Raw genomic sequence first — 24,547 nt, 5'->3', positions numbered from 1 at the left:
GGGATGCAGACACAGGGAGGATCTTGCGGGACTGAAACACAGCTGGCTCCTTGCATTACTCCACACATCAAAAGCTCAGCAGACCAGCACTCACCCAAAGGGAACACCCCTCCATTCAGATCCCTCTTCTGCCCGACCCAAAGCCTGCCTGCACAGTGACAGCAGGATTGCCTTAAAAACTGACACATCATTTCAGCCTCCTTTGGGGGCTTGAGTACAGATAACGTACAAGTGTTGGCACTTACTTTCACAGCATCTCAGAACTGAAAACAAATAAAGCCCAGCTGTGTATGGTAGTAAGACTGATTTACTGTCAGTTAAAACCCTCTGAAGACTGTGAAAGCTTCCACCTGCTGCCCTTCTACCTCCAGCTCTCCAAACCCAAGAACGTGTCTTCCAGCCTTGTCCATGACACAATGCCCTCACTCCAGACAGCGCTGCAACCCCAGTGCAAGCCAAGGTGTGGACAAATCAATGGATATGACTAAAAGGGAGGGAGACAAGAAGCCTGTAACAGATGCCTTGCAGAACATAACCTTTTAGGCTGCCTTCCTCCTCCACTAGAAATCTGCTTTCTATAAGCAGCATTTCATCATTAACCACCACCTGAAGCTACCTAAGGTCTCTCTCAACAAACACCACAGGACAGGCATTTGGTAAAAGAGATGTATATTTATTCACTTTACAAAGAGGGTGGTATTTAGTTGCAACAGCTCCATTTATAGACAAATATATTATTGTACATTATAGTGGTGAATGGCTCAAACCTTTACCTTGTTTCGCTCTTAAAAACGTGTTTGCACCACTTCAGCTTCCGTTAGCTGAGCAAATAGCTGTCCTTGTTCTGCCACTGAGAGATTAAAAATCCATAAGAAAGGTATAGCTCTGTGCTATGTATTCACAAGCATTCACCTTCTCCTTTCCCTGTGTCACTCCCCTCTCCCCACCCAACTCAACATGGTCTTGCCTCTGGGTTAGCATTAAACTTATATACAGCCTCCATTAAAACAAAATTAGGAGCCAGTGATAGTTCTAATGTCCTTTTAAAGCACAAGAAAAGTCATTGATTTATACATATAAAAGTCTTGAGTTCAAATTTGTTTAAAAAAAAAAGGAAAAATCCATTTTTAAGTCAAGTTGGCATTTACATATTGCCAAAGTATGGCTAAGCCAATGAAAGGGGCAAGAAAAGAATTTCAGGACAGAATTTAAATATTACAAAAATATCTTTTTTTTTCTTTTTTTCAGTTTCCTATTTTTTTAAAAAAAATCAGAAGGATGCCCACTTGCTATTGCTAACTGAAGCATGGAAAGAAGGTATAGACCAGTTGTCTTTGATCCTTGAATATTTGAAACAAATTCAATGTAAAGCTGAACCAAGTTTCCCACACAAACAGCGGTGGCAGATTTATTTCACTTGAGATACAAATGCATGTCCACATGACAGGCATAATCTGACCAGGAGGTGGAGGAAATGTTTCTCTAAGTAAGCGCAGGGAAGGAGGGCGAGAGAAGGCTGGCACGGTTAAACATTCTGGATTCAGAAATGCAGTGCCCCACAGGTGCCTCTGCACACAGGCTGTGCAATGCTCTGCACTCCTGATATGCAAATACAGCATCTTTCAGCAACAGGATCCAGAATCAAAGAGCTTGGTGGCCCACTTGTTCAAACCACTAAAATTATTCTTTCGTGCTGTTACTCTTCTTCACTTTCGTTTTCTGGTTCCAAATCAGAATCACCATTGATTTCCTTTTCAACAGTCATGTCTTGTTCATCAGATTGCTCCTCTTTTTCTTCATCTTCATCCCAGTTTTCCTGGAGGAAAAATAAAATAGAAATGTTTGAACCTTTGTCAGTCACACCATTTCTGCAACAAGCAAATGGGAGAAGATCTGGTCCAACTCCACTTACGTCAGAGTCTTTATCTGCAATCATCTCATCATCTGAGCCTTCCTCCTCTGAGGACTCTGCAAAAAGAAAACAGTCTCTCAGTCTGGGGAGCGGGCTTTAAAATGTCATTGAACAAACAAAGTCCAGTCCCACGTGCTGCCAAGTCTTCACACTGTGCTATTTCCATACCAAAATTGATTCTACGGGGAGGTGAGATAACCAACACCAGTTAAGAGCGGGTCACTCTTGTTACCAGTACACAGGTGAAGATGCAGAAGGAAAAACGCCAAACTGGAAGTATGCACTCACACACATGGACATCCCCTACACTGATGTCTGCTGACTCAAACACAGCAGTGCCTTCACTGTATCTACCTTAACAAAAGGGCAGGTAACACTAGAAACTTTAGGTTACCAGATAAGTTAAAAAAGCACACTGGATTTCCAATTCACTGATTTCTTCATTTGTGAAGCAAGGCTGGGCGGGAACTAAAGGAGATAAAAGGAAGGCAAGGAAGGAGTAACTAACTACAAGATGTCTGCAACATTAGCCACTGATCTTCCTGCCATGGACATGTCACAAAACCCCTCAATCTGCAAACTGTACACTGGTAGATAAGCACAGGTTCATGATGAACAGCCATCAAGTGTAGGCTGTCATGTGAGTTCAGGAGAGGAGCTACACTTAGCATGTAACACTTACCATCCTCATAGACCAGCTTTGCAGTCTGATTAACCTCGGGTACATCCTGAACTGTTTGTGATGCTGCAACCTAAATGGAATTTGCAGATTAAATAAAATAATTAAATTAACTAATATATTTCAACCTTACCAGACAACAAAACTCTTAACAATGTAAATGAAATCTACATTAAGGGTAGCACACATTAATTCACTTACAGTGCTGGTTTAACTGCCAAAAAAGTACAAATGACAAAGTAAAATCAGAGAGGCATCTGCTGCAAAGTGGCCCAGTGCCTCCTATTTACTCCTCTTTAAAACTCAGTGGGTGAGCAGACACATTTGACAGCACAAAACAGTCCCAGAGAGCAGGGACTGACAGGACAGTCAATTAATGGCCTGCTCTGAGCATTACCAGCATCCCTGTACAGCAGCTGCATTAAAGTGCCCAGGACAAATCACAGATACAATCACAACAGGAAGTCAAACAACACCCCTGCACATCCCATGTTATGTAGCTGAAGCTCACCTGGGTGACAAGAATGAATAGTCTTCCATGCAGACGGGAAAGCTTTTGCAAAGTTTTTACTCTGCTCTCCATCAACTGGTATAACATTCCCAGCTGAGGAATAAGGTCTGGCAACTTGGGAGAAGAGACAGATGAGAAAAAAAAAAAAAAATGAAGCTGTTAACACATCCCAAATGTTTTTGTTTTTTAAACTAATTTTGTATGTTTGGAGCAAGCAACATTATTACATTATTCTAGACAGAAGGGAGAGCTGAGGAACCACCTGCAGCCTGATCAATTAACACTTAGCCATGTTTAGAAGTATCATCTACTTTTAAAGCACGGCAGTTCTTAGGCTCCTTTTCCTTTCCAGTCTCTGCCACACACAGGGGTGAAGCACTGTTCAGAAAGCTGTGTACACACACCGGTGTTCCTCAGAATGCAGCTTCAGAATGGGTGCAAGTTCTGCTGCTCAGCAAGGCTATAACCAATGGCAGAAAGGACTGACACTGCCCAAAAGTCTTTTTCTCAACCCAGCAGGAGTGTTGCATCCATCACTTGTAAGGCAAGCCTGGACTCCAATCCAGAAGCTACAGCATTACTTCCTACCCTGCACACCCTTCCTTACCCTGTAAATCTGGCTATGCCCAAGACAGCCTCAATATAAGCATTACGAGAACAAAGAAAACTTAGTTCTGTAAGATCTAGTGACACAGGCTAGATTGCTCTTTGGCAGTAATTTTGTTCCCTCTCACAGATGTGACATAACTTATCTTAGTTTGACTTTGGTATGGCTATAATTATGTCAGGAATGACTGAGACAAACAATTTATCAGCAATGTGCAGTAGGTTCAGCAAAAGTGGTGTAAGCATAACTCTCTATACATTGATTTGGGCACTGCCATATGCAGAGAGCAGGAGACATTCTTGAAGGAAGAAAATACATTTATTTAAGCACTTAAATGTAGTTTTACTTAAGTGCATTGGCATGAATGAAAAATACTTACTGTGGAAAGGTAGGATGCATGTACAGTAAAAACAGACTTCAGCCATCGAACCATTAGTGAGGCACTAGAAAGGAGAAATAAATTATATCCAAGAGATACTGCCTAAGAGACACCCATTTCACATCCTAGATGCTAAATAGTTCTATATAAAGTTCCTCTTTAATTAGAGAGCAAGATAAATGCTCTGCAGATGGAAATGTAAAGTTTGGCTATCCTCATGAGGTATGCAAGTAATTTGTTAGGAAAGGAACAGACATTTCAGAGGGATGAAACTAGGCAAGCTCAGGGGTCTGTGCCTCTGAAATCAGACATTTCAGTGAGGGACTAAACTAGGCAAGCTCAGAGTGCTCCTGAAATCTTTTATGGATGGTCCAAATGAATAAAAGATCAAAGCATGCTACTTTCTTCTCCACCTACATTGAGGGAATTTATATTCAGAAAAATTAAACGGAAACCCAAACCAACCTAACCCCCACAACTTGGCACAGCCCATCTCAACAAAGCTGTCCTTATCGCAACATAACAAGACAGAGGGGGGGAAGCTGGTTCTGTTATTAAACACCACATGAAGAGGTGTCTAAATACATTTGATAATTACACAAGCTCTACACCTGAGTTATTTTAGTTATTGATCAGGTTCATAATGTAAACATCTGGGGCCTTCTGTTACATTCTCAGGGTTACATGCTTATTTCGGGTATCCTTTTCCGTTTTTAATTTCACTTCAGCCACCCTGACCAAGTGTTTAAGTTCCTCTTTTCACCTTCAGTGAGGTGAGTTTTTACCTCCAGATGCTGCAGCTTAATTGCATCTATCACACACATGGTAGGAGGGACCATAGCACACACATGTGAGAAGTTTTATTGTAGCTGAGTTGTCTCTTACCTGTATGGGTTGCCTTGCAATCTCTTTGTAAGCTAAAAGGACAAAAAAAACCAGTCAGCAATAAGTAACAAACATGATGAGTATAAAAACCCTATAGGAGATCATTTGACAGCCCCAATACTGGGGCAGAAAGTTCTCCAGGCATTTGAAGTATGCTAGGATTAACCACTGCCAGGCTCCAGAAAATTACACTGCTGGCTCTATCACCCTCTAACAGGCTGATACCTTGCAGAAGCTGGGTTTCAGTATTATAAAAAAGCTGGAACTTTTAACATGCAAAATATCCACTGAAGCTTAAACCTGTCAGGAATAAGTAGGAGGATACCTCTTACTTTTCCTCTCTGTTCATCTGCTTAGTAGAGCAGTTGTTACAGGGCAGACAAGTTTCGGAAACAAGTGAAGGAAGTATCAGGTAATAGCCATTTCACACAACAAATCTCAAGCTTGGGAGAAGACAGTTACACAAAGGTCTGACCATCCACTGAGATTACAGAGCTTAACATTTGCCCTTAGATTCCCTGACAAAGGTCCCAGGGAAGAAACAAAGCATCTCATTAACATAAGCCTAAGGAGGTGCTGTAAGACCAAACATTCAGCACCAGGCCATCTGCATAATTCAGTTAAGATCAGTACCATTAAAAAATCCATCTTATTTGTGGTCAACACATTAAAATAGAAATTAAAAAAGAAATTGAACCATTAACTTATGCTATAGAACATCATTCACATAACAAGAGCTACTAACCAATGTTTGGTTTTAAAAAGTAATGTCCAATCAAGGCTAATCATTAAAGTACTTCTGTTCAAACAAAGTGTTTACTAAATATCACTGAATAAGCAGTTCAGAAGCCAAGCCACTTTTAAAATTACTGCTAAGTGATTTTCAAAGTTTAAGTACAGCAAAATGGACTTTCTGATGCTTCAAATTATCATCCATGTTAGTAGTTGAAAAGAACACGTAATGGTGATTGTTTGCCGTGGACTAAACAAGCTTTTGCTTAATCTCTTCCCTTTCTTTTCCCACATAATCATTTAAGATAGTTATACATGATCTAATGCTCTTCCTAGCTTTGACAGTGACACTCGGTCCTTTGGTTTAGCTTCAGCCAGAAAAGATAGAAAGAGAATCAGGGATAAATTAAGAAACATTTCAGTCCTCTTACGGGACCAAACCCATTTCAAAAATAAAGAGCCATATCCTGGATCTTAGTAGCTGGAAGGCAAATCACATACGGCCTGTATGACACTACAAGAAGTGCAGGTCTCTTACCTCATGCAGCAGTGGAATGACAGCATGTATAGGCATTCTGGCTACTGTGTTCTTTACTATATTTTCTTTCCTTGTGTTAAGCACTTTCTGTTAAAATGAAAAAAATATAATCAGAGAATAATTCAGCTTTAATATGTGTATGGGCAACCAGCAAAATAAATTTCTGCTTATATTTCTCTTCCTATTCCACTACTTTTGTATGCTGAGGATAATAAACAAAAGATTTGCTATGAAAAGGAATTTCATTTTCCAAGTCAGGTACAATTAACAAAGTAAAGGCACTCAATAAACCCATCTAAAACAATCTAGCATTGCCTCTAGTCCACCTGCCTCATGTTAAAAATGATGCATCACAGGCACATGAAAATCTCCCTTGATGTTTTTTGACTTTCATAAATAAATGCCTTTCACCAGCATCTATGACAAGAAATTTCTATTCAGCACCAAATTCTTAACTGTTCCCCCCGCCCCAGTACTATTATGTCCAAATGCAAAGATAAGCTTTTCAAGTGAAACTTGTCATCAATTCATTTTTCAAACAGTACCTGCCTGAAAAATGCACCCTCAGGAAACTAAGCACAGATTATGCACCAGTCCAAGCTAAAGGGAACATGCCTTGGTAGCACCACTTGTAAAACATCTGAAGAACTGTGACATAACACATTTATCATAAACAAAGTGCCCCAAAGATTAGGGACAGACTCAGAAAGCAAGGCAGGTAACAACAGAAAAGTGACACCAATTCATAATAGCACTGCCTTGAGCAGCAAACCAGCAAAAAGCAGCTGGGAGAAACAACAGGCTCTGAACTCTTCGGCCTTCCCTGCTTTCACGGAGGCCCCCCACCAGTCCCAGTGCACAGACTCAACAACACACACTGAGCTTGCAAGACTTACATTTAAGATTTCAGCATCATTGCTTTCCAAGCCCTGGACCAGCAGCACAGCAAAGCTGTCTGTTTGGGGAAGGCCACCGGGAGTTTTGACTTTGCTCACATCAATATCCAATGCCCCAAGGCGCTCCTCAATGCTCTCCTGCAGAGGGGAAATAAGGCAGTGCTGTGTCAGAGTGGTTTCTCACAAACATCAGCTGAAAGCAAAGTACCTAACTTAGAACATCCCAACTAGTCCTGCTGGAGAAGAACACAAATTTTGTGTATTCTTTTAAATGCACTGACAGAAGATAGCATGAGAAAACAAAGGCAGATGAAGTTTTGGCTGAAAAGCACTAATCTATCTTGGCACAGGCAGCAACAAGTGTGTGACAAAGCTCTGCAACAACCTGGCAAAACCACAGGCAAGGCACAGAGGGCTTGAATGAAAGAAATGTTTTGAGAAGGGGGAAATCTCTTTCATACAGAAAGATGGTAACATTAACCTTTCTTCCACAGCAAACAGAGCAAATCCAAGTTCCCCTAAAGAAGGTATAACGATAATTTATAATTCTAGTTTCTCCAGTCTTGCTGAGTTTGAAATAAGAAGCCCTTTACCTCCGTCTCTCCTGGCTTTCTCTTGTTTTTCTTTTTCTCCTTTCCCGAGGCTGGAGTTTTGACAGCTGTACTATGTCCTGGAATGCCAGGCACCAGAACTTTGGCGTCTGAGTTCACCACAGGTGTCTTTACCTGGCACACAGAGAGAACCACATTTGCATGAACTGCTAGTATCTTCAGCTTTCTTCCCATTTAAAATACAGATTTTATTCTGTAACTCTCACACACATGATAAAACCAGTCTGACACAACCCATTTTCTTGACATAAATATTAGACAAATCCAACATATTTAAGAGAATTAATAACCTCAAGAAACAGCCAGTTAGTTTTCATAATTAACTAAAGCAATGGTCTCTTTGGAATTACCTGTGAACCACTTTTCTTACAAGATTTTGCTGTAACATTCACAGAACTGTTTGTATCAAACAACAAATACTTGGATGTTTTGCTGGCAACAGCACCGTGTTCATTCAGCTCCACAAAACCACATGCAGATTCATACAGCATCCACTGGAATGCAATAACTGACCAAGAAAAGCAACACAATGTAACAGCAAAAGGTTCTCTATTCCCTTCAATCCCAACTCTTCTCTTCTAGGGATTGTTAAAACACACAATTCAGTTGTCTGAATTAGGCTGAGACCACAGTGACAAAAAGAGACACCTTAGTTTATACCAACAAGCTAAAGTACCATCTTTGAAGAACACAAAGGGGATGGAATTTTGTATTTAACAACCAAATGCTCCCCTGACTCACAGAGAATGTAAGGCAGCGTGCCACTTCCAGAATATCAAAAATGCATTTTCTGATACTTCCAGAACACTCCCTCAAAACATAGCACTTCTATCCAGGCCTTTTTTTTTAAGTGATAAAAGTATAATCTACTACACGGAGCAAAGCAACTTCCAATTTCCAAGCAGTTGATTTTCTGCATCAAGAATTTTATCACAGAACACCAGTGGTGATAAAATACTATGTCCTTAGCTCACCACACTCAACACTGACCTTCTCCCCACAGGGCATGCTCAGACAGCCAAGAGAGATGCGTCTTCACTGGAATTCAGCAAGAAGCGAAACCAAGAAGGGTATCATCACTGCATGCCACAGAGGCCCTGCACCTGGCCCTGCAGCTCAGCCCTGCTACCCACCACCTCCAGCACTGAGCAATCAGCACAAAACCCTGCCTGGCTGATGGAGCACCAGATCCAGTAGATAACTGAAGGGTCAGACAAACAGCGCTGTCTGCTCGCTTCACTGATATTCCAAGCATTTCATATCTTCAAGGCCTTGAATATGCACAATGATTAAGAACTTTACAGCCTGTCTCTAAACACCCAGGGGATCCTGCATGAGAGAACACAGTGCCAAGTGGCCTCAGTGGACACTGCTGCCATGCAAGTGTTAAGCTCACATTCCCAGGTCCCTGTGAGCAGGAACACATGAAGGTCACACCAAGAAAGAGCAAAAAGGACTTGCCCGTTAAGGTTCCAATACATTTTATTTAGACTCTAAAACAAAGTCATCCCACCTTCACCCCAAACCATCAGGGTCAAAGAGGTTGTACAAACCAACAGACTCCAAGGGAAGGACTGATCTTAGGCAGAAAAACCCCACCAATCAGTCCTGTCTCTCAAGCAGATCTGCTGGGTTACAAGAGGGCCACCATGTGCTCTCACATATGCCAGAACACACACACAGGAACCATGAAGATCTCTTTGCCCACACCTGTCTGACTGCTATGGACATCAGAGCTACCTCTGCAGCTCTGAACAGGTCCATCCACAAATCCAATCTCTTTAAGAGAGCAGTGAATATTACCTACTTCATTTCTGAAGGAAAACAAGAGAAACAACAAAACCACACTTCATGCAAAGCTCACCTTTGTTACAGCAGCATCTGTTTTAAGTGACAACACTTTCTGGATGTCCCGTACCAAACATATGTGGGATTCACTGGTGTTCAGAGACTAGGAGGACAGGAACAAAACCAGTTAATATATTTGACACTCACACCTGTGATTCATTATGCTACTGAAAGCAGAGAACAAGTTCCAATGGTATAAATTAGAATGAATGGTTTTTTTCACTCTAGAATAGCAGCTCCTTTGCATATCTGCCTTTTGTTACCATATCTCTATACTCTCCAAGGATATTTACACAGGTAAACTGGAACTGTATTAAAACCAGTTTCAATGGCCTAACTCAGCAAGAGCTGAAATGGCAAGAAACAGTCAACAACGGCATCAACCTGAACCCCAACTGCAAAAATGGAAGAATACAAATTGCCTTTCCAAATGGCTTGGGGGCAACAGCCACAGTTCCCAAAACAAGGGGAAGGAATATGTTTTGTATTGTTATATAATTCCAAAACAGTAAAAATAAAAATAATAAACCCAAAAATTTCTCCAACTGGAAGCAGCATGCAGTGCATATTACAGAATGCAAACCCCTCTGTGAAGTTTTACATACCACTTTCTCTATGATGGGCTGTAAGGCGTTACCATACACCAGCAGCAGAGACTGTTTGTCTGTACAAAATGCAGCTGCTAGAATAGGGACTGGCTTCGGTGTGGAGTCCCCATCCCCAGGTGTTGCTATTTGAATAGTACAGTTTGGTGTCAAGGGTTTCTTGCAATAACTGGGGAAAAAAAAAAAAAAGAAATTAAAAAATTTCAAGATGTTTAGCTTGAACACTTCAATATCTTGCACATCTTAGCATCATTCGTTAGCAGATCCTCAGCAAACTCAGCAATTTTACACCTTTTACAGATGGCTAAGAAGAGGCACAGACACACAAAATCTGGGTTAAAGCCACACATAATACCAAAGTGCACCACAGTTCCCAACAAGTGAATGCTTCAAAAACATGCCCAGTAATCCAAGACAAAGAAGCAGCTGGAACCTGGTTCACAAGCATTTACAAGAGCTTAAAGGCAGCAGCATAATAAAACTGAGCTTTGCCTTGCAGTAACTCCAAATCTTTCCTAAAGACACCCTCCAGATGAATCCTAACTTACCCATTCAAGATATGTTCAAATAAATGCAACTGCCCATCTCTGCACACAACTGCTAACTTCACAGGCTGAAAGAAGGCACAGCAAGAAAGTTTCATTAGATCAAAGCAAAACCCTCCTGGAAGTTCAGGACATCAAAAGACAGGAAGTTCAGGACATCAAGAGACAGCTGTATGGCTACAATTTGAACTTTTTCAGTATTTAAGAACATTACACTAAATCTGAAAAGAAGATCAAAGATGTAATCACCCAGGAACTTTCAGTACAAGTGTCAGAAGATTAATAAAATAACTCACAACTGTACTTTATCACTAGTAATATGCACTGAGTTAAACAGTTTGCACAGTAGCAGACACATGTCTAGAGGCACAGCTCTGCAAAGGCACTGACTCTGTGAATAAGCTTAGAGGAAAAATCTGAGATGACTCCTCTGAGAAACTAAACGACAGGGCTACATTACTGAATACTCTCCAATACATGCAGGAAGAGGGAACTGGAAATATTAGAAAAATATAGCATGAAATACTGCCCTGAGAAATTGAATTTAAAGGCAGCAGGAGAAAAACATTTTAAATAATTATGGGAACAGTTTGTGAATGTGTTTCACATTCACACATTTTTCAAAAGGCAACCACTTTGAAAGACTTGTGCTGTTAAAACTGAGAGACTTGGCAAATGTACACTGCTACTTTAACTCATTCAAGGCTAATTAATTCCAAATGCAGTTACACTGCCAAAAACACTTGAAATCAGAAAAAAAACCAGGACCATACCAAAACCAGATTTTCAGAAATAATTTCTTCTGCGTTTTTCTTTGCTGCCAAGTTCTAACAGCCATTTTAATTACTAACTTGTTCTAAATAGGAAGAAACTGACATTTCCACCATTATGAAAAAATTTATGAAAAAACCCACTGCATTTACACTTAGTAGCTTTGAAAAGAAGCATTTCAAACTACCAGCTTTATAAATGCACCTGTAATAAATATTCTTAGACCCATGAATTGGCATTTGGATCTAATATCTGCATAACAGAACCCAAAAACAAACCAAGTCTTTTTCTTTACACCCTTAAAAGGAAACTGATGTGGTAAGTGAAAATTGCGGAGTGTATTTGTTTACGAACTATTGCTCCTACCTCTTCTTTGACTTCTGATACAGTCAGGTCCACAAAGGTTGGTTCATCTGTTACTGTGAAAGACATCACAGCATTCTTTTCTTTCCTATCTGATCTGATCTGCCTGGAAGACACAAAAAGCACATATTTTTACCACAGTACAAACAGCATTCTCTGCACCAGACAAGCACTACAAAGCCTATAAATCACTAGTAAATGTGGTAGTTTCTCCTATATCCAAAAGCACCACGCTGACATTTCAGCATTCAGCTTAGAAAATGTTCTAAGAGCAAAGTAACTCCAAGAGAAACTGAGCCAGAAAACTGCATAAACCTTACAAGAAGTGCAAAGAACAAGGAAGTTCATTACACAGGATGTTCTGGCACACACTAGTGATACAAATGGCAACTGGAAGCATGCTCAGACACAGCCAAGGAAAATCTCGTCTTCACTCAACAATCAGTGAGTCGAAACCACCAATAGAGATCATCACTGCATTCTTCCAGAGTGCCCCTTCTGCTTTACCTTGTTTAATCACAATCACTTGATGGCTCTGTGCTCAAAATGATCAGTCACAGATGATGAAAAGCTTACATACCACACACTCAATAATCGGTCGTGTATAGCTCCAGACAAGAAATAAAGTCCTGTAATTCCATCAAAAGGTTTACTTTCATTTGTAGGTTTCACTGTGGTAAACATTAATGATGACACTGATGTAGCATGGCCTGTGAAATGCTAAGAGAAAAAACGGGATCTTTTCATAATTGTCATAAGCAGTCATTTGGCAAAAATCAAAACATGAGTTAACAAACATTAGGAAAGATTCAAGCGTTACTAAGTCAACAAGGACAGCTCAGTGGTTTTTAACTAGTGATCAATTTCCTTGCATTTTTGTACTCAAGGAAGCTTCTTCTGACCTGCCAGATATTTATCAACATTTTAAAACTTAGATGGGGAATCAAAGGCAAATTCATTGGGACTATTTCCATGCAAAAGAAATGACATCCACCTGCTGTTACTATTACAAAGCACTCCCCTCTGCCCCCCAGCTTTACACTTCAACTTTTCCAATGGAACTAGATTCAATTGCATTCTCAACTTAAACAATGGACACATGTGTGCTGACACTAAACTGGGGCAACACACCACCCCCAAGAGCCCCCCAAAAACTGGCTGCTCAATCTACTTTTGCAAATAGTGGCTTTGGTCATTATAGAATGCAGACATACATGGTAGCTGCCATGTGCCAGCAAGCCCACAGTAACAGCACATGTTACACACTCACCTGACAGGAGATTCAGAGACTATCCCTGTCCTGTCTCCTAGCAGGCAAGAGAACACGGCAGCATTCACGGATCAGCTAAAGCATGGCCATTTGCTCAATGTCTGAGCCCTGCTCAGGGAACAATAAGGAGTTGCTCCTATGCCTTCCAACTGTTTCAACAGCAAAACTGATAACGCCATCAGTTACATGAAGTTTAGCAAGGAAACTCGAAGGCCTTGTGGAGGGACTCGCGTTAAAACCCATGCCAGCAGTAACTGATACGGTGGTGAATGGAGTTCTCCTGACAGAAGGGTATCAGACAGGCACCCAGTTAAAGAGAACAGCATCCATCTTTCTTCTACAGCCTTGAGAGAGGATGCTGGCAGCATGCTCAGAAACAAAACTTTAATGTCCTCATTTAATTCTCAGCAAGTGGAAACCACAGTTTAAGGTACTATCATAGCAAAAATGTCCAGCAATCCCAAAACTGCTAACTCTATCCTCATACACAGTGAAATGTTTTAGATGTCTGATCAGGAAACACTAGGTAGGGAGTGTCACCAATCAAGAAGGGCATTTTTTTACATCTAGTTTAACAGAGGTACTTACTCTGTAGACTTCTTTGGTCTCCAAGTCCCACAGTTTTATAGTTCTACCAGCTGACAGCAGCATTTTTCCATCTGGACTGATGCATAGACAGGTGACACTGCTACTGTCGCCTTTCCACTTACTAGAATTTGGATGGAGTTTTTGTGAAAAAGGAGAAAGATTGAGAAATAGAAAAAACAGTATTCATTAGGATAATCTCAAAACCACCATGATGGAAAATTGAAGGCAAAATTTAAAGTGATCTAAGTAGTCAAGAAGTCAAAGCTATTCTGCTTCTGCACTTCGCCTTCAAATTAGTTTACAAAAAAATCACAACTCAAAAATATGACGTTATTCAATACTGAACTGTTGACTTTTTTTTTTAATAATTGCTTACTCTGTTCTGAGTTCCTCTCCAAGTTTTCTACTTCTGAAATTAGGGCAAGAAGAGCCATACCATTTTCAAGACTTCTCTATTCACCAACCCATTCCAAAAAGTCTTCTCAACACTAAAATTCAGAGTTTCAAACCTTATCAGTTACTGCCCCTCCTCCCAAGACTCTGAAGTCACTGACAATAATAAACTTCACTTAATGGCCTATGGTTCAAAGCACTACTTAAAAATAAAAATTAAAAAAAAAAAAATGCTGTCCTAAAAAGTCTAAGTGTGCTTTAAAGAAATATTGATACTATGTGTTTCTCACAGGACACAACTGCAAGGAAAGCATTAACACAAATCCTTTACAGATAGGAAGTAGTCTGCAACACACTACATTCCGATTGTAAACAGCCTTCCTGGAAATATTTCTAAATAACTTTCACATGCCCAAGCAATACTTCTGTTTTCTAAAACAGGGATCATTTACTGTATCACTTTTGATAGAAGCTGAAAATTTTACAGCCCACAAATGTGGACAACATTTTACCTTACAGAGAGTATGACAAGATCTTATATTCTCTTCTGAAGACAAGATCATGACGTAAGAATTTAAACACTTTATTAACGTAAACCAAGAAGGTATTTTTAAATGTACTAAAAAGATGAGTCTAAATTAGACTTCAGAATATAAAGTACAGCAAAAATACCTTGGCTTTCACTTTGGATACTCTTTATGTAATTTTTACAGGAAAGAGTTTTAAACAGGATCTCATAAAGGACATGTCCAGAATGCCTCTAAACAGTCAAGAGTATTTAAGACATGAAAAAGCTACAGAGTGACAAGAAGTCATCCAGAATGTTTCAGTCTATCTCTCTACAACACCTCGTCTTTCCTATTCAGTGACTCTCTCTTCCCCAACAGCTTGTCCCTCTGCCAGAGGTTTCATGTGTGCTGCACACACCTCCTGAAGTGGCCCTATGGAGTACTCCTACAGTAGTAGGTTTCAATTCCCTCCCTAGCAGTCCATACCTCTATAAGAACATCTCTAGAAGCCCGAAAATCAAATTTAAAAAATTTAATACCACTTCTCTACCCCAGGAGCAACCATCCTGATTTCTCTGTTGGTTACAGAAATCTTAATTTCTGGGTCCTGTCAGGTGTTAAGGAATGCAGGCACTCTCATGTGTACATTGGGAGTGAGCAATTGATGTGGATAATTTGTTCCTTCTGGTAGGCAAAACTTTAGGAGAACTGATTTTTTCTACTCATTCCAAATTGAGTTACCTTAGGCGTGACTTGTAATACTAACACAAAAAATTTTCAGGTAAAAACCATGATGGTTACATTGCTCATGTACTCTCTATCTATACACTCTGTTGCCATCTTTAAAATAAAGAACAAAATGCTTCAAATTACAATTCATAACCATAGTCCCCCCCACTCCATGGTCCCTGGTATGGGGCAGGGCAGAGGGAAACATCCAAGAGGCATGACAGCAAAAACTCTTCCTGAGAAAGCAGCACGGCTGGGACCCCTCTCCAGAACTTGGTACATGAACACACACTGTGGGACACAAACAGGGTGAATGAGATGTCCATGGGCAGCTTCAGAGATTTGATCTCACTGGATCTCATGGAACAACACTGGGATGACTTGCAAAACAAGGACCTTTAGGAAGGCACTTCAGCAATGACATGCCAGGAAGGCAAAAAGAAGAGGGGTTTCTCCACAGAAAAGTGTAGCACAAATACATGGAACATTCCTTTGAAACAGGGAAAGAAAATAAATGCATAGAATAATCCAGGAAACAAGAGGGAAGGTTATACAACAAATCCACCTGGAAACTATTTCCAGTTACTGAAAGGTCAAAAAACGTTCCTGGGCTCATCTAGCATAGAATTACAAATGGCAAATCGTCTCTAACCAACCTGATTGCCTTAATGAGACAATCGCCTTGGCTGATGAGGAGTCAAAAGCATTGCTGAAGTCAAGGTCCCACATATCCTTGCAGCCAAATTGGAGATACATAGCCTGAATGGATGGTCTCTAAGGAGAGCAGGATCAGGCTGCATCACTAAACTCAAACAGCTGTGATCACTGGTATGAAGTCCAGCTGGTGGCCAGTCACTGGTGTCACTCCCTCTAAGGACATCCCAATACTGCTTAATATCCCCCATAACTGCCCTGGTCTCCATTAATGACCTCAGAACAGGACAGAATGCACACATAACTTCACACTCAATCCCAAATTAGGGAGCAGTTGATATCCTGGAGGACAGGGCTGCTACTCAGAGGCATCTCAAGAGTAGGACTCCTCTGCTCTGTGCAACTCCTGAAACTGTACCTGAGCACTGTGTTCAGTGAGACATGACACAAAGTCACTGACATGGTGGAGTAAATCCAGCAGTGGGTTGCAAAGGCACCTCAGGGACTAGAGCACATAATGGAAAAGGGAAAGCTGAGGGAACTGGGTGTGCTCAATTCTGATAGAGAAGGCTAGAGGGAGATTTTACAGCCATCTTCTTTACATAGGGTCTCAACATAATACAACCTAAGGATGCATCTCTTTCCTAGGGATACCAAAGAGCTACTGATGATGGGTGACCTGCAGTGCCCATGCCAACCTTTATAAAACCAGGAGCACTGCAGTAATAACCAACAGTAGGAAACATCATAAAAAAAGAAACAACATCAAGAGAAGGATCAATGGGCCATCAGTAGGCTTTTATTGAAGAAAGGGAAACAGGATTGTTAATAGAAATCTTGTTTTTTTCTTTAGAGTTTAAGAACAATTTGACTTTATTACAGAAGAAAATAACTGCCTACACCAGACATTTTGTTACTCTGCACTAACCTCAACTTTGCTCAACAGTACTTTTAACAGTAGCAGCCTGCTCAGACAGCCAAGTGGAAGTGTCCCCACTGCACATCAGCAGCAAGCGAAACCAAGTGGGTTATCATCACAGCAAGGCCCTTTGAGCAAAGCTGGGTGCATGCAGCAGGTTCTACTGGAATGAGATCTTCCAGTATCAAGGATCTTTTCCTAAAATTTAGATTTTTCAGCATTTAGTGGGACTTTTAGTCTTTCAGTCTCACTAAAAGTTAGTATGGAGGGATCCCAACCCCTCTCAGAACAGTTTTATCTAGTCTTTCCCATACACAGAGGAAGATGCCTAACTATGACAACTATGTTTTCATTCCTTAATAAAACCACTTCTGATCTCAGAAAAATAACAGCCAACAGTCACTTTGTAGGCATGAAGCTGGGAAAGCAGAGTGCAGCATTTCCAAAAACTGCAAGGGAGAAAACACACAAAAGCAAGTGCAAAAAAAATTTACGTGAAAAGCAGCACTACTCACCACTTTACTTTGCAGGTCTGTGTGTTCCATTCCACAATGTGTTTGTCATCTGAACAGCTATACAAGCAGCAGCTCTCTTGATGCCATCTCACACAGTTTACTCTACTGTCATGACCACCATCCTATAGAAGATAACAGAGGGTCAACTCACTGGAGTAGTCTTAACAACTGAGTTTTCCCCACACCAATAATGTGAACAAGGTGCTTTTGAGATCTAAATTCCAATCACCGGCATCTTTAAGAGTGTGTGAGGTTTTAAAGAACATAAATGACAGTTATATAAATTAAGGAGATTTCACATTTTGGTACACATAAGTATTTTGGCTTGGCTTATACAGCCTAGAGAAGACAAGACATTGTCTACAGTTTCCTCACACAGGGAAGCAAAGGGCAGGCATTGATCTCTTCTCTCTGGTGGACAGTGACAGAAATAAAGGGAATGGCAAGAAGCTGTGTTGGGAGGAGGGGTAATTAGGGTGGACATTATGAAAAAGTTCTTCACCCACAGGGCACAGGCTCCCCAAAGAAGTGGTCAGAGTCCCAAGCCTGCCAGAGCTCAAGAAGCATTTGGACCATGCCCTCAGGTGCACAGTGTGACTCCCAGCACTGTCCTGTGCAGGGCCATGCAGAAGCCCTGAAGATAGTCTGATGTGTATGTCTCAAACACTGACAGCCAGACAGCCAGGGAACCAACCAAGGACTGTTGGTAAGAACACACTGTGGGAAAGAACAGGATGTGGCTGGAGGAGGGGGCCATGCAAAGGCAGGCGCATCCTTTTTCTGGCTCCTGGTGTCAGCACAGCACAAGCACAGGAAAGACTCAAGAAGTGGGCCTGGACTGTTGATAAAAGGCACCCCTAGCAGGGGGGGATCAAGACCACAGAAGACCCCCTCCCAAAGCCCTCCAGCCCATTTCCAGAACGGTCTGGAGCAAAGTGCACATGGTAACTAACTCGCATAGAAAGTGAGAAACCCTGCTCCAGGGTGGGCAGAATTTGTCTATAAAAAATGCTCCCACACAAAGCTTGAGCAATGGATGCCCCAGGATACTGGACACCCCATCAGTTGGTTTGATGCTGGAGCCAGGACTGGTGACTTTTTTTTCTTCATGCTTTTCTTTCTCTCTCTTTCCTCCTTTGCCCCACCCTTTATTTAAAATCCACTGCTGTGCATTTCTATTAGAAGACATCGATTTCCATGCCAAGTGTATAATTCACTGATACAACTTTGTAGATTTTGTAGAGCCTGTGCCTTTTGTCATTCCTTTTTAACCACAAGCACCTACACACCTGCATGCTCCCTTCAGTTTCAGGGTGGGATGCTACCGGACAGGAGACTGATTTTCTTGATCCCTTCCAAAAAAAAAAAAAAAAACCTGTCTTGCCTGCTGCTTTTTTACACACAGCCAAACAAGGCTTACTGTGTGAAATGTGCTCATCAAAGGAAAAAACAACCACAGGTGTCTTGCTGAAGTCATCTAAGTGCCTCCTTCCTTAAGGGCACTCAGAGGTGAGTAGCCTTCCCTTCATATTAGCATTCAGGAGCAGACTATCATCAAACCAGAAGACCCCTTAAGCAGTATCACTTAAAAACCAAAATCTCTGCAGCTCCAAATATAACCTTGAATTATTTATGAAAATATTTAATGGAGTCTATTTCACTATTTGGATTGTAACAACCTGCTCAGATTACTCCCAAAGGTATTGATGCAAATGAGTTTTGAGCAAGACAAACTACACTGCAGCAAGATATTCTGTTCAGTAAAGATAGCTAAAAGTAACATCTCTTATTTTAACAGGAATAATCTTTTAATTCAACCTATATGTAGAAAGCAAAGTACTCATAAAACCTGCTGTCTTCTATGGAAAAAGAGTGTTTTCAAACAAACTACAACTACACTTTTCAAACATAGTTTTTCCGTATAATGTAACTGATATTCATTTGTTGCTGTCACTTGCATACCTCGTAATTCTCAGAAATTACTGCTTTCCCTAAAAACATGTATGTTTATCACCCTACCTACAACTTTGAGTTTAGAAGCCAAACTAAACCCAAGTATCTCAAAAGTATTGCACAGCCATTCATATGGATTTATTTTGCTTGTTATGTAACCCACAGCTAAAATGGAGGTGCTTGGGAGTTTGGAAAGGCAAAATTAAAGTCATTGTGTATCATTCAAAAAAGATCATGTGCTGAGAGAGCTCAACAAGGGAGGTAAATTTACAGAAGAGTCCACCAGTGTGACACCTTCCCAAGCATTGATGAGTTCTCTGTCCTTCCACAGTGCCATGCAGGAACTGAGGGTATGACAGTCCCACCAAGGATTTAACTCTCCAGTGAGGAATTTCATCATTACTGTTATTTTTAATGGAAAGTAGCAAATCCATGGACAGCGTTAAGATATTGCACTAACTTAGAAACCAAGATTTTTTGACCTAAACTGACTGAAAACATCAGTGTTTGGTAGCATGTGATGAAGAGTGCATTACTTACTAGCTTGCTCTGTAATTCTCCTTTTACTGTGCTGTACAACAAAATGCTACCAACTGCTGTACCAATAGCCAGGATATCTAACTGCTTGTCCACTTCTCCAACTTCAGACTTCCGTTTTTTCCTCTGGGGGCCATCCTGGAAAACCAAAAGAGAGAATTTGTGAAATACATCTGTCTGACTGGCTAATCTCAGTGTTAAAGCAGAGGGAAGAAAAACTTTAAGAGCAGTTTGAGATCCAGACAGCCAGTACAAACACCACCAAGACAGAAAATGAACACTGAAGTGTACACAATCCTAGAAACTCATCTTGTACATCCATGAAAAAAGGTAACAAACTTGCTATGAATCACTTGGAAACACTTGGTATAGGCCATTTTGCTACCACCCCAACCACATGCATGTGGGAAAAAAAACAAATTTAAATTTTTTTACAAATTTCCTGTCCCAGAGGCAGAAGTAAAGATTAACATATTCAGAATACTTCATCAACAAAATGGATAGGGTTGATCATGATCAATTTATTTTTTCTCAAAAGGTAATCAAAAGTCTTGCAAATCTGAAGCATTCATAATGCTTCTTAAAAAGAAAATGCTACCCCACCCACAGAGGGAAGGGTCTGGGATTCAAAGGAAAAGTGCTCTGCCCAAGTCCTGTTGTCTGCACCAGAGGCCCTCAGATGATCAGGCAATTCACAAGTCTTCACACTCTTGCTCTGCAAGTGCTATCAGCCACCTCAAGGAGAGATTTCACTTTGTCTCCCTTAACTAAAACTTTGAGAATGCAGATCACTGGAAAGGGAAGAAGGAATAAAACTGGTTCTTAAACATATGAAACTAAAATAAAGAGGGCAGAAGAAGTCATCATATTCATTCTCACTGGGTTAATCACTAATTGCACACAAACAAACAAAAAAAGAAAAGAAAAAACTATTCAATGACACGATAAGAAAAAAAAAATCACTAATATCACAGATTAGTTTTTAAATAGGACCTTGGTAAGTCTCCCTACATTTGTTACATCACAGCAAAGCATTCTCTCCAGTTTAAAAATTACACACATGCTAATGCTTCCTCTACACAACAGATCTATTTTCACTGAGAAGCAGCCTGAAGAAGCCCAAGGAGACAGATAAAATGTGAGCAACCAGCTCTGTTCAGGTTCCATGTGGTGTAGCTAATCTGTTTTACAACAGACATGACACAGTGAAGACAAATAATTTCTACTCAGGTCCAGAAATATGACAATCAGGATGTGGTAATTTTCACCATAAGTAAAATAATAAAGTTTGATAGTGAGGGATAAATATTTTGGTTCTTTAAAGCAGGATTTTCTATTCCTTCTATATTTAACAGAGCGAACACCTTCTTCAAAGACAAGTGTTTTGGTTTAGGTCAAAAAATACAAAATTGCTGTAAAGATAACTTTTACATCAAAAGCAGACTATTGAGAAAAGAGATTACATTGAGGGTTTTTGCTAGTATTTGTTTAGGTTCTATCTTTGCTGAGAAAGTATTTTAAGTAGTTTTTCCAATTACCCCACACACCCCTGCTGCAAAGCAAAACCAAACTTAATAACAGACTTTATTCTCTTCCCTTGAACAAATCTTTCAACTAATTTTTTTCAACCTCCATTTCAGTTTGCGATAGCAAATTTCCTTGGAACAATTTAAAGGCACAAGAGAACTCCCACAAGTACAGAATTATTTCCAGGGTCAGGAAAAAGCAAGGGGCAGTGAAGGTTTCTGCAGATTTTTTTCCATATGCATTTCTTTACTGACCACTCCTTCTCAGAAATATGAGGGGAGCACTTCATCAGAAAGTTCTGCATGAAGAAATGCCAGTGGAAAATTCAGACACCTGTTGAGATGATTTGAAAAAAAAAAAAACTTTAAGGACTTAAAAAAAAAATCAAATTAGTGCACAGAGCAAATGCCCTCAATATCCATGCGAGATTCACTTGTGGATCAGGGTCTTAAATAGAAGAGCACCCTGTTGTCATGGACAGGATAGGATAAATATCAGCTTCCTTGTGATTTGATTTCCTTTTCAGATATATGGAAACTCAAGCTTAATTAGAAATCCTTCAACTTTGCCCAAAAAAGCACAATGTTTTAATTAGTAGAGATGCTTTAAAGAAGTTACATGAAAAGTCACTGTGCACACATTTTTCCATAGTGTTCTTCCTTGACTTGATAAGCCACTGAGACTTTCAAAGAGAAATCTGCTGCTCGTATGTGAAATAAAGCACTTAGAACACTGAAATGGGGAGAAATCTAAAGGTCTGGACACTTGACAATGACAGAGCAGTTACAGCTTGTTAGGAAGAAAGTGGAAGGAGTTTTGAATGTTGGAGGTGCACTGTTGCACAAGACACCCCGTGGAGCAGGAGGTGATGAATGCTGCACACAGGAAGCACTGACACTGGAAGCACGTGGGCAGGGAGCATCCCAGTAAAGCCACCCCTGCATCAGCAATTCCAGAGCCTGCAGTTCAAAACGTGAGTTCTAATATTCCCCTGCAACACATGGCCTCCATGAACCTGGCAGCAGTCCAAAACATACTGAGTTTAAGTGCAATTTGGCCAAACACCATTTATAGCTACCTACTGGCAGAGCTCTAACCCTGACCACCCGATATTAGAACTGCCTAGACAGATGCCAACTCTCCAGGAACAAAAGACTAAGTAACACCAGAAAGAACACATTTAATAAAAGGGTTTTGGCATAACTATCCCAGTTTTAGTTCTACAACTCTGTCTAAGGGAAAAACCAATGACCTTTAGAGGTTTTATGGCACAGTTATTGTAAGAAACAGTATGTTTCCCAGCTCCACTTTAAAATGGACTAGCTTTTGAGCAGGGGACAGGATTCAAACTACTGGAATAACTAAAAAGCATTGAGAGGTGGCTAAAGTTACTTACATATAACCTTAAATCAGGTTAAATTCAAAGACCTGTGGGACTTAGGAGTGTGTTTCTAGAAAAGGTTATTTTTAAAAAAGTTTGAAAAGCCCCTCAGAAACTTCCTGTGCTTGACCTATGGCACCACAGCAGCACAGTGTGTCTAGTTTAGTTTTATTTCATACAGGACAGATTAACCCCATTTTCATATGCCAGTTTCAGTGAACTTAAGAGCAATGAACCTATACAGCTTTGCAACTGATGAATGAATCGTTTTTACTTTAAAGCTCCATGACAAAGGAATAAGTTCAGGCCACCTAAAACTGAATCTACTCCATTCTTCACGTGTCCTGGGAGTTTTCAAAGTTCAGGGACTAAGCTGCTCAATTGAGCAAAACAATATTGCCCTCCTTTGAGCTGATACAGCATTTCAAATACATTGAATTGCTGATATAGTGAAACATATTTTAAAAACCCCTCCTTACTTCTTATGATAAAGGGGGTGGATTTCACATTTTTATGCATGCTTTGCATTCTTTTTTCCTCAGGAAATAGTATATTTCAGCTAAACAACTACTTCAACATAAAAAAGACCAAAAGGTACCCCAGTACATACACCAGATATTTTCAGGTTCAGTGTTCACCTGAGGCGACGTTAACTAAAACTTGATCCAAGGTGGAGAACATCCAAGCACTCCTGATGCACGCTGTGAATAAAACTACTGAGCACCTTCTTGCAGGATTCCTGGACTCAGGAAGATGAATCATAGACAGTGTAGCAGCTTGGACAGGAGTACTTCCAAGGCTAAGGAAGCGTGGAGAGATACTGCCTTTACCGGAGAGGGAACTAAGGGGGTGCACAGCAGCTGACCAGCTCTGCAGCATCGTCTTTTCAATTACGGCAAGACGTGCCATCAATTAACATACCTCACTCCTTCAAGGAAGGCTTCTTCCACGCAGATAATATGAGAGACAAATGGTTTTTAACAGTCAGTGCTTCTGCGGAATTTTTGTTTTAAAAAACCACAAAACCAAGCCTCCAGCGCCGCCTCCCCCACCGACACGTGAAATTTACCTTAAGCAGCGCAATCTTGGGACGGGGAGCGGCTCCCCCCGCGCCCCCCCATCCCAGGGAGCGACACACGTGGACATCCCGCAGACCCCGGGGCCACAGGGAGACGGGACGGGACGGTGCCTGAGCCCCGCGGAGCTCACGGGACCCTCACCCCGCTCGCCGCGCCCCCGCTCCCCGGCCCGCCCGGCCACATGGCGCCGGGAGGGCGGGGTGAAACCGAGCGGGCCGCGGCCACGCGTCAGGGCTGCTCGGGTCGCCGCCATCCCCATCCCCATCCCGCTCCTCACGCGTGCCCCCTCCCGCCGCCTCCCCGTTCCCTCCCCCTCACTCACCTTGCTGGGGGGCTGCCGCGCGCCCGCCGGGGCCCAGGCCAGGCACGTACAGGCGGCGCTGAGGTGGGCGGAGGGCACGTACTCGTGCTGCAGGCGGCTGCCGGCCGTGTCCCACACGCGCAGCCGCCCATCGGGCCCGGCCGAAGCGAACAAGCGGCACCCGCGGGGAGAGAAGGCGCACGGAGGGGCCGCCATGGCGCGCGCGCTCCCCTCGCCTCTGCCCGGCCCGCCCCGCGCGGCGCATGCACCGCCCGCGTGCTCGCTCCGCGCGCCTGCGCCGCACGCCCCG

General features: G+C 41.5%; 1 protein-coding gene and 3 non-coding genes across 4 annotated transcripts; all 4 read right to left on the bottom strand.

The window, feature by feature from the left end:
- Nucleotides 1–652: 652 nt before the first annotated feature.
- WDR43 (WD repeat domain 43) lies at nucleotides 653–24,495 on the bottom strand. The gene is made up of 18 exons (XM_059840856.1): nucleotides 24,259–24,495; nucleotides 19,953–20,087; nucleotides 17,460–17,581; nucleotides 13,741–13,861; nucleotides 12,463–12,602; nucleotides 11,886–11,988; nucleotides 10,752–10,816; nucleotides 10,204–10,372; nucleotides 9,615–9,701; nucleotides 7,733–7,864; nucleotides 7,140–7,277; nucleotides 6,244–6,330; nucleotides 4,974–5,005; nucleotides 4,089–4,152; nucleotides 3,103–3,216; nucleotides 2,595–2,664; nucleotides 1,913–1,968; nucleotides 653–1,816 (listed from the first exon to the last, which is right to left on the bottom strand). Exons 1-18 carry the CDS (start codon nucleotides 24,451–24,453, stop codon nucleotides 1,697–1,699), a joined length of 1,950 nt encoding a protein of 649 aa, XP_059696839.1. The 5' UTR covers nucleotides 24,454–24,495; the 3' UTR covers nucleotides 653–1,696.
- On the bottom strand, nucleotides 8,757–8,835 carry LOC132325907 (small nucleolar RNA SNORD53/SNORD92). Its single transcript, XR_009486063.1, has one exon. It is a non-coding gene; the product is annotated as a small nucleolar RNA SNORD53/SNORD92 (small nucleolar RNA).
- On the bottom strand, nucleotides 12,281–12,362 carry LOC132325909 (small nucleolar RNA SNORD53/SNORD92). Its single transcript, XR_009486065.1, has one exon. It is a non-coding gene; the product is annotated as a small nucleolar RNA SNORD53/SNORD92 (small nucleolar RNA).
- On the bottom strand, nucleotides 16,991–17,068 carry LOC132325908 (small nucleolar RNA SNORD53/SNORD92). The gene has a single exon (XR_009486064.1). It is a non-coding gene; the product is annotated as a small nucleolar RNA SNORD53/SNORD92 (small nucleolar RNA).
- Nucleotides 24,496–24,547: the final 52 nt, after the last annotated feature.

The sequence above is a fragment of the Haemorhous mexicanus genome, chromosome 3 (assembly GCF_027477595.1).
Source record: "Haemorhous mexicanus isolate bHaeMex1 chromosome 3, bHaeMex1.pri, whole genome shotgun sequence".
NCBI classification, from domain to species: Eukaryota; Metazoa; Chordata; class Aves; order Passeriformes; family Fringillidae; genus Haemorhous; species Haemorhous mexicanus.
The sequence above is the reverse complement of the archived record's forward strand: the minus strand, read 5'-3'. Positions and strand labels throughout refer to the sequence as shown.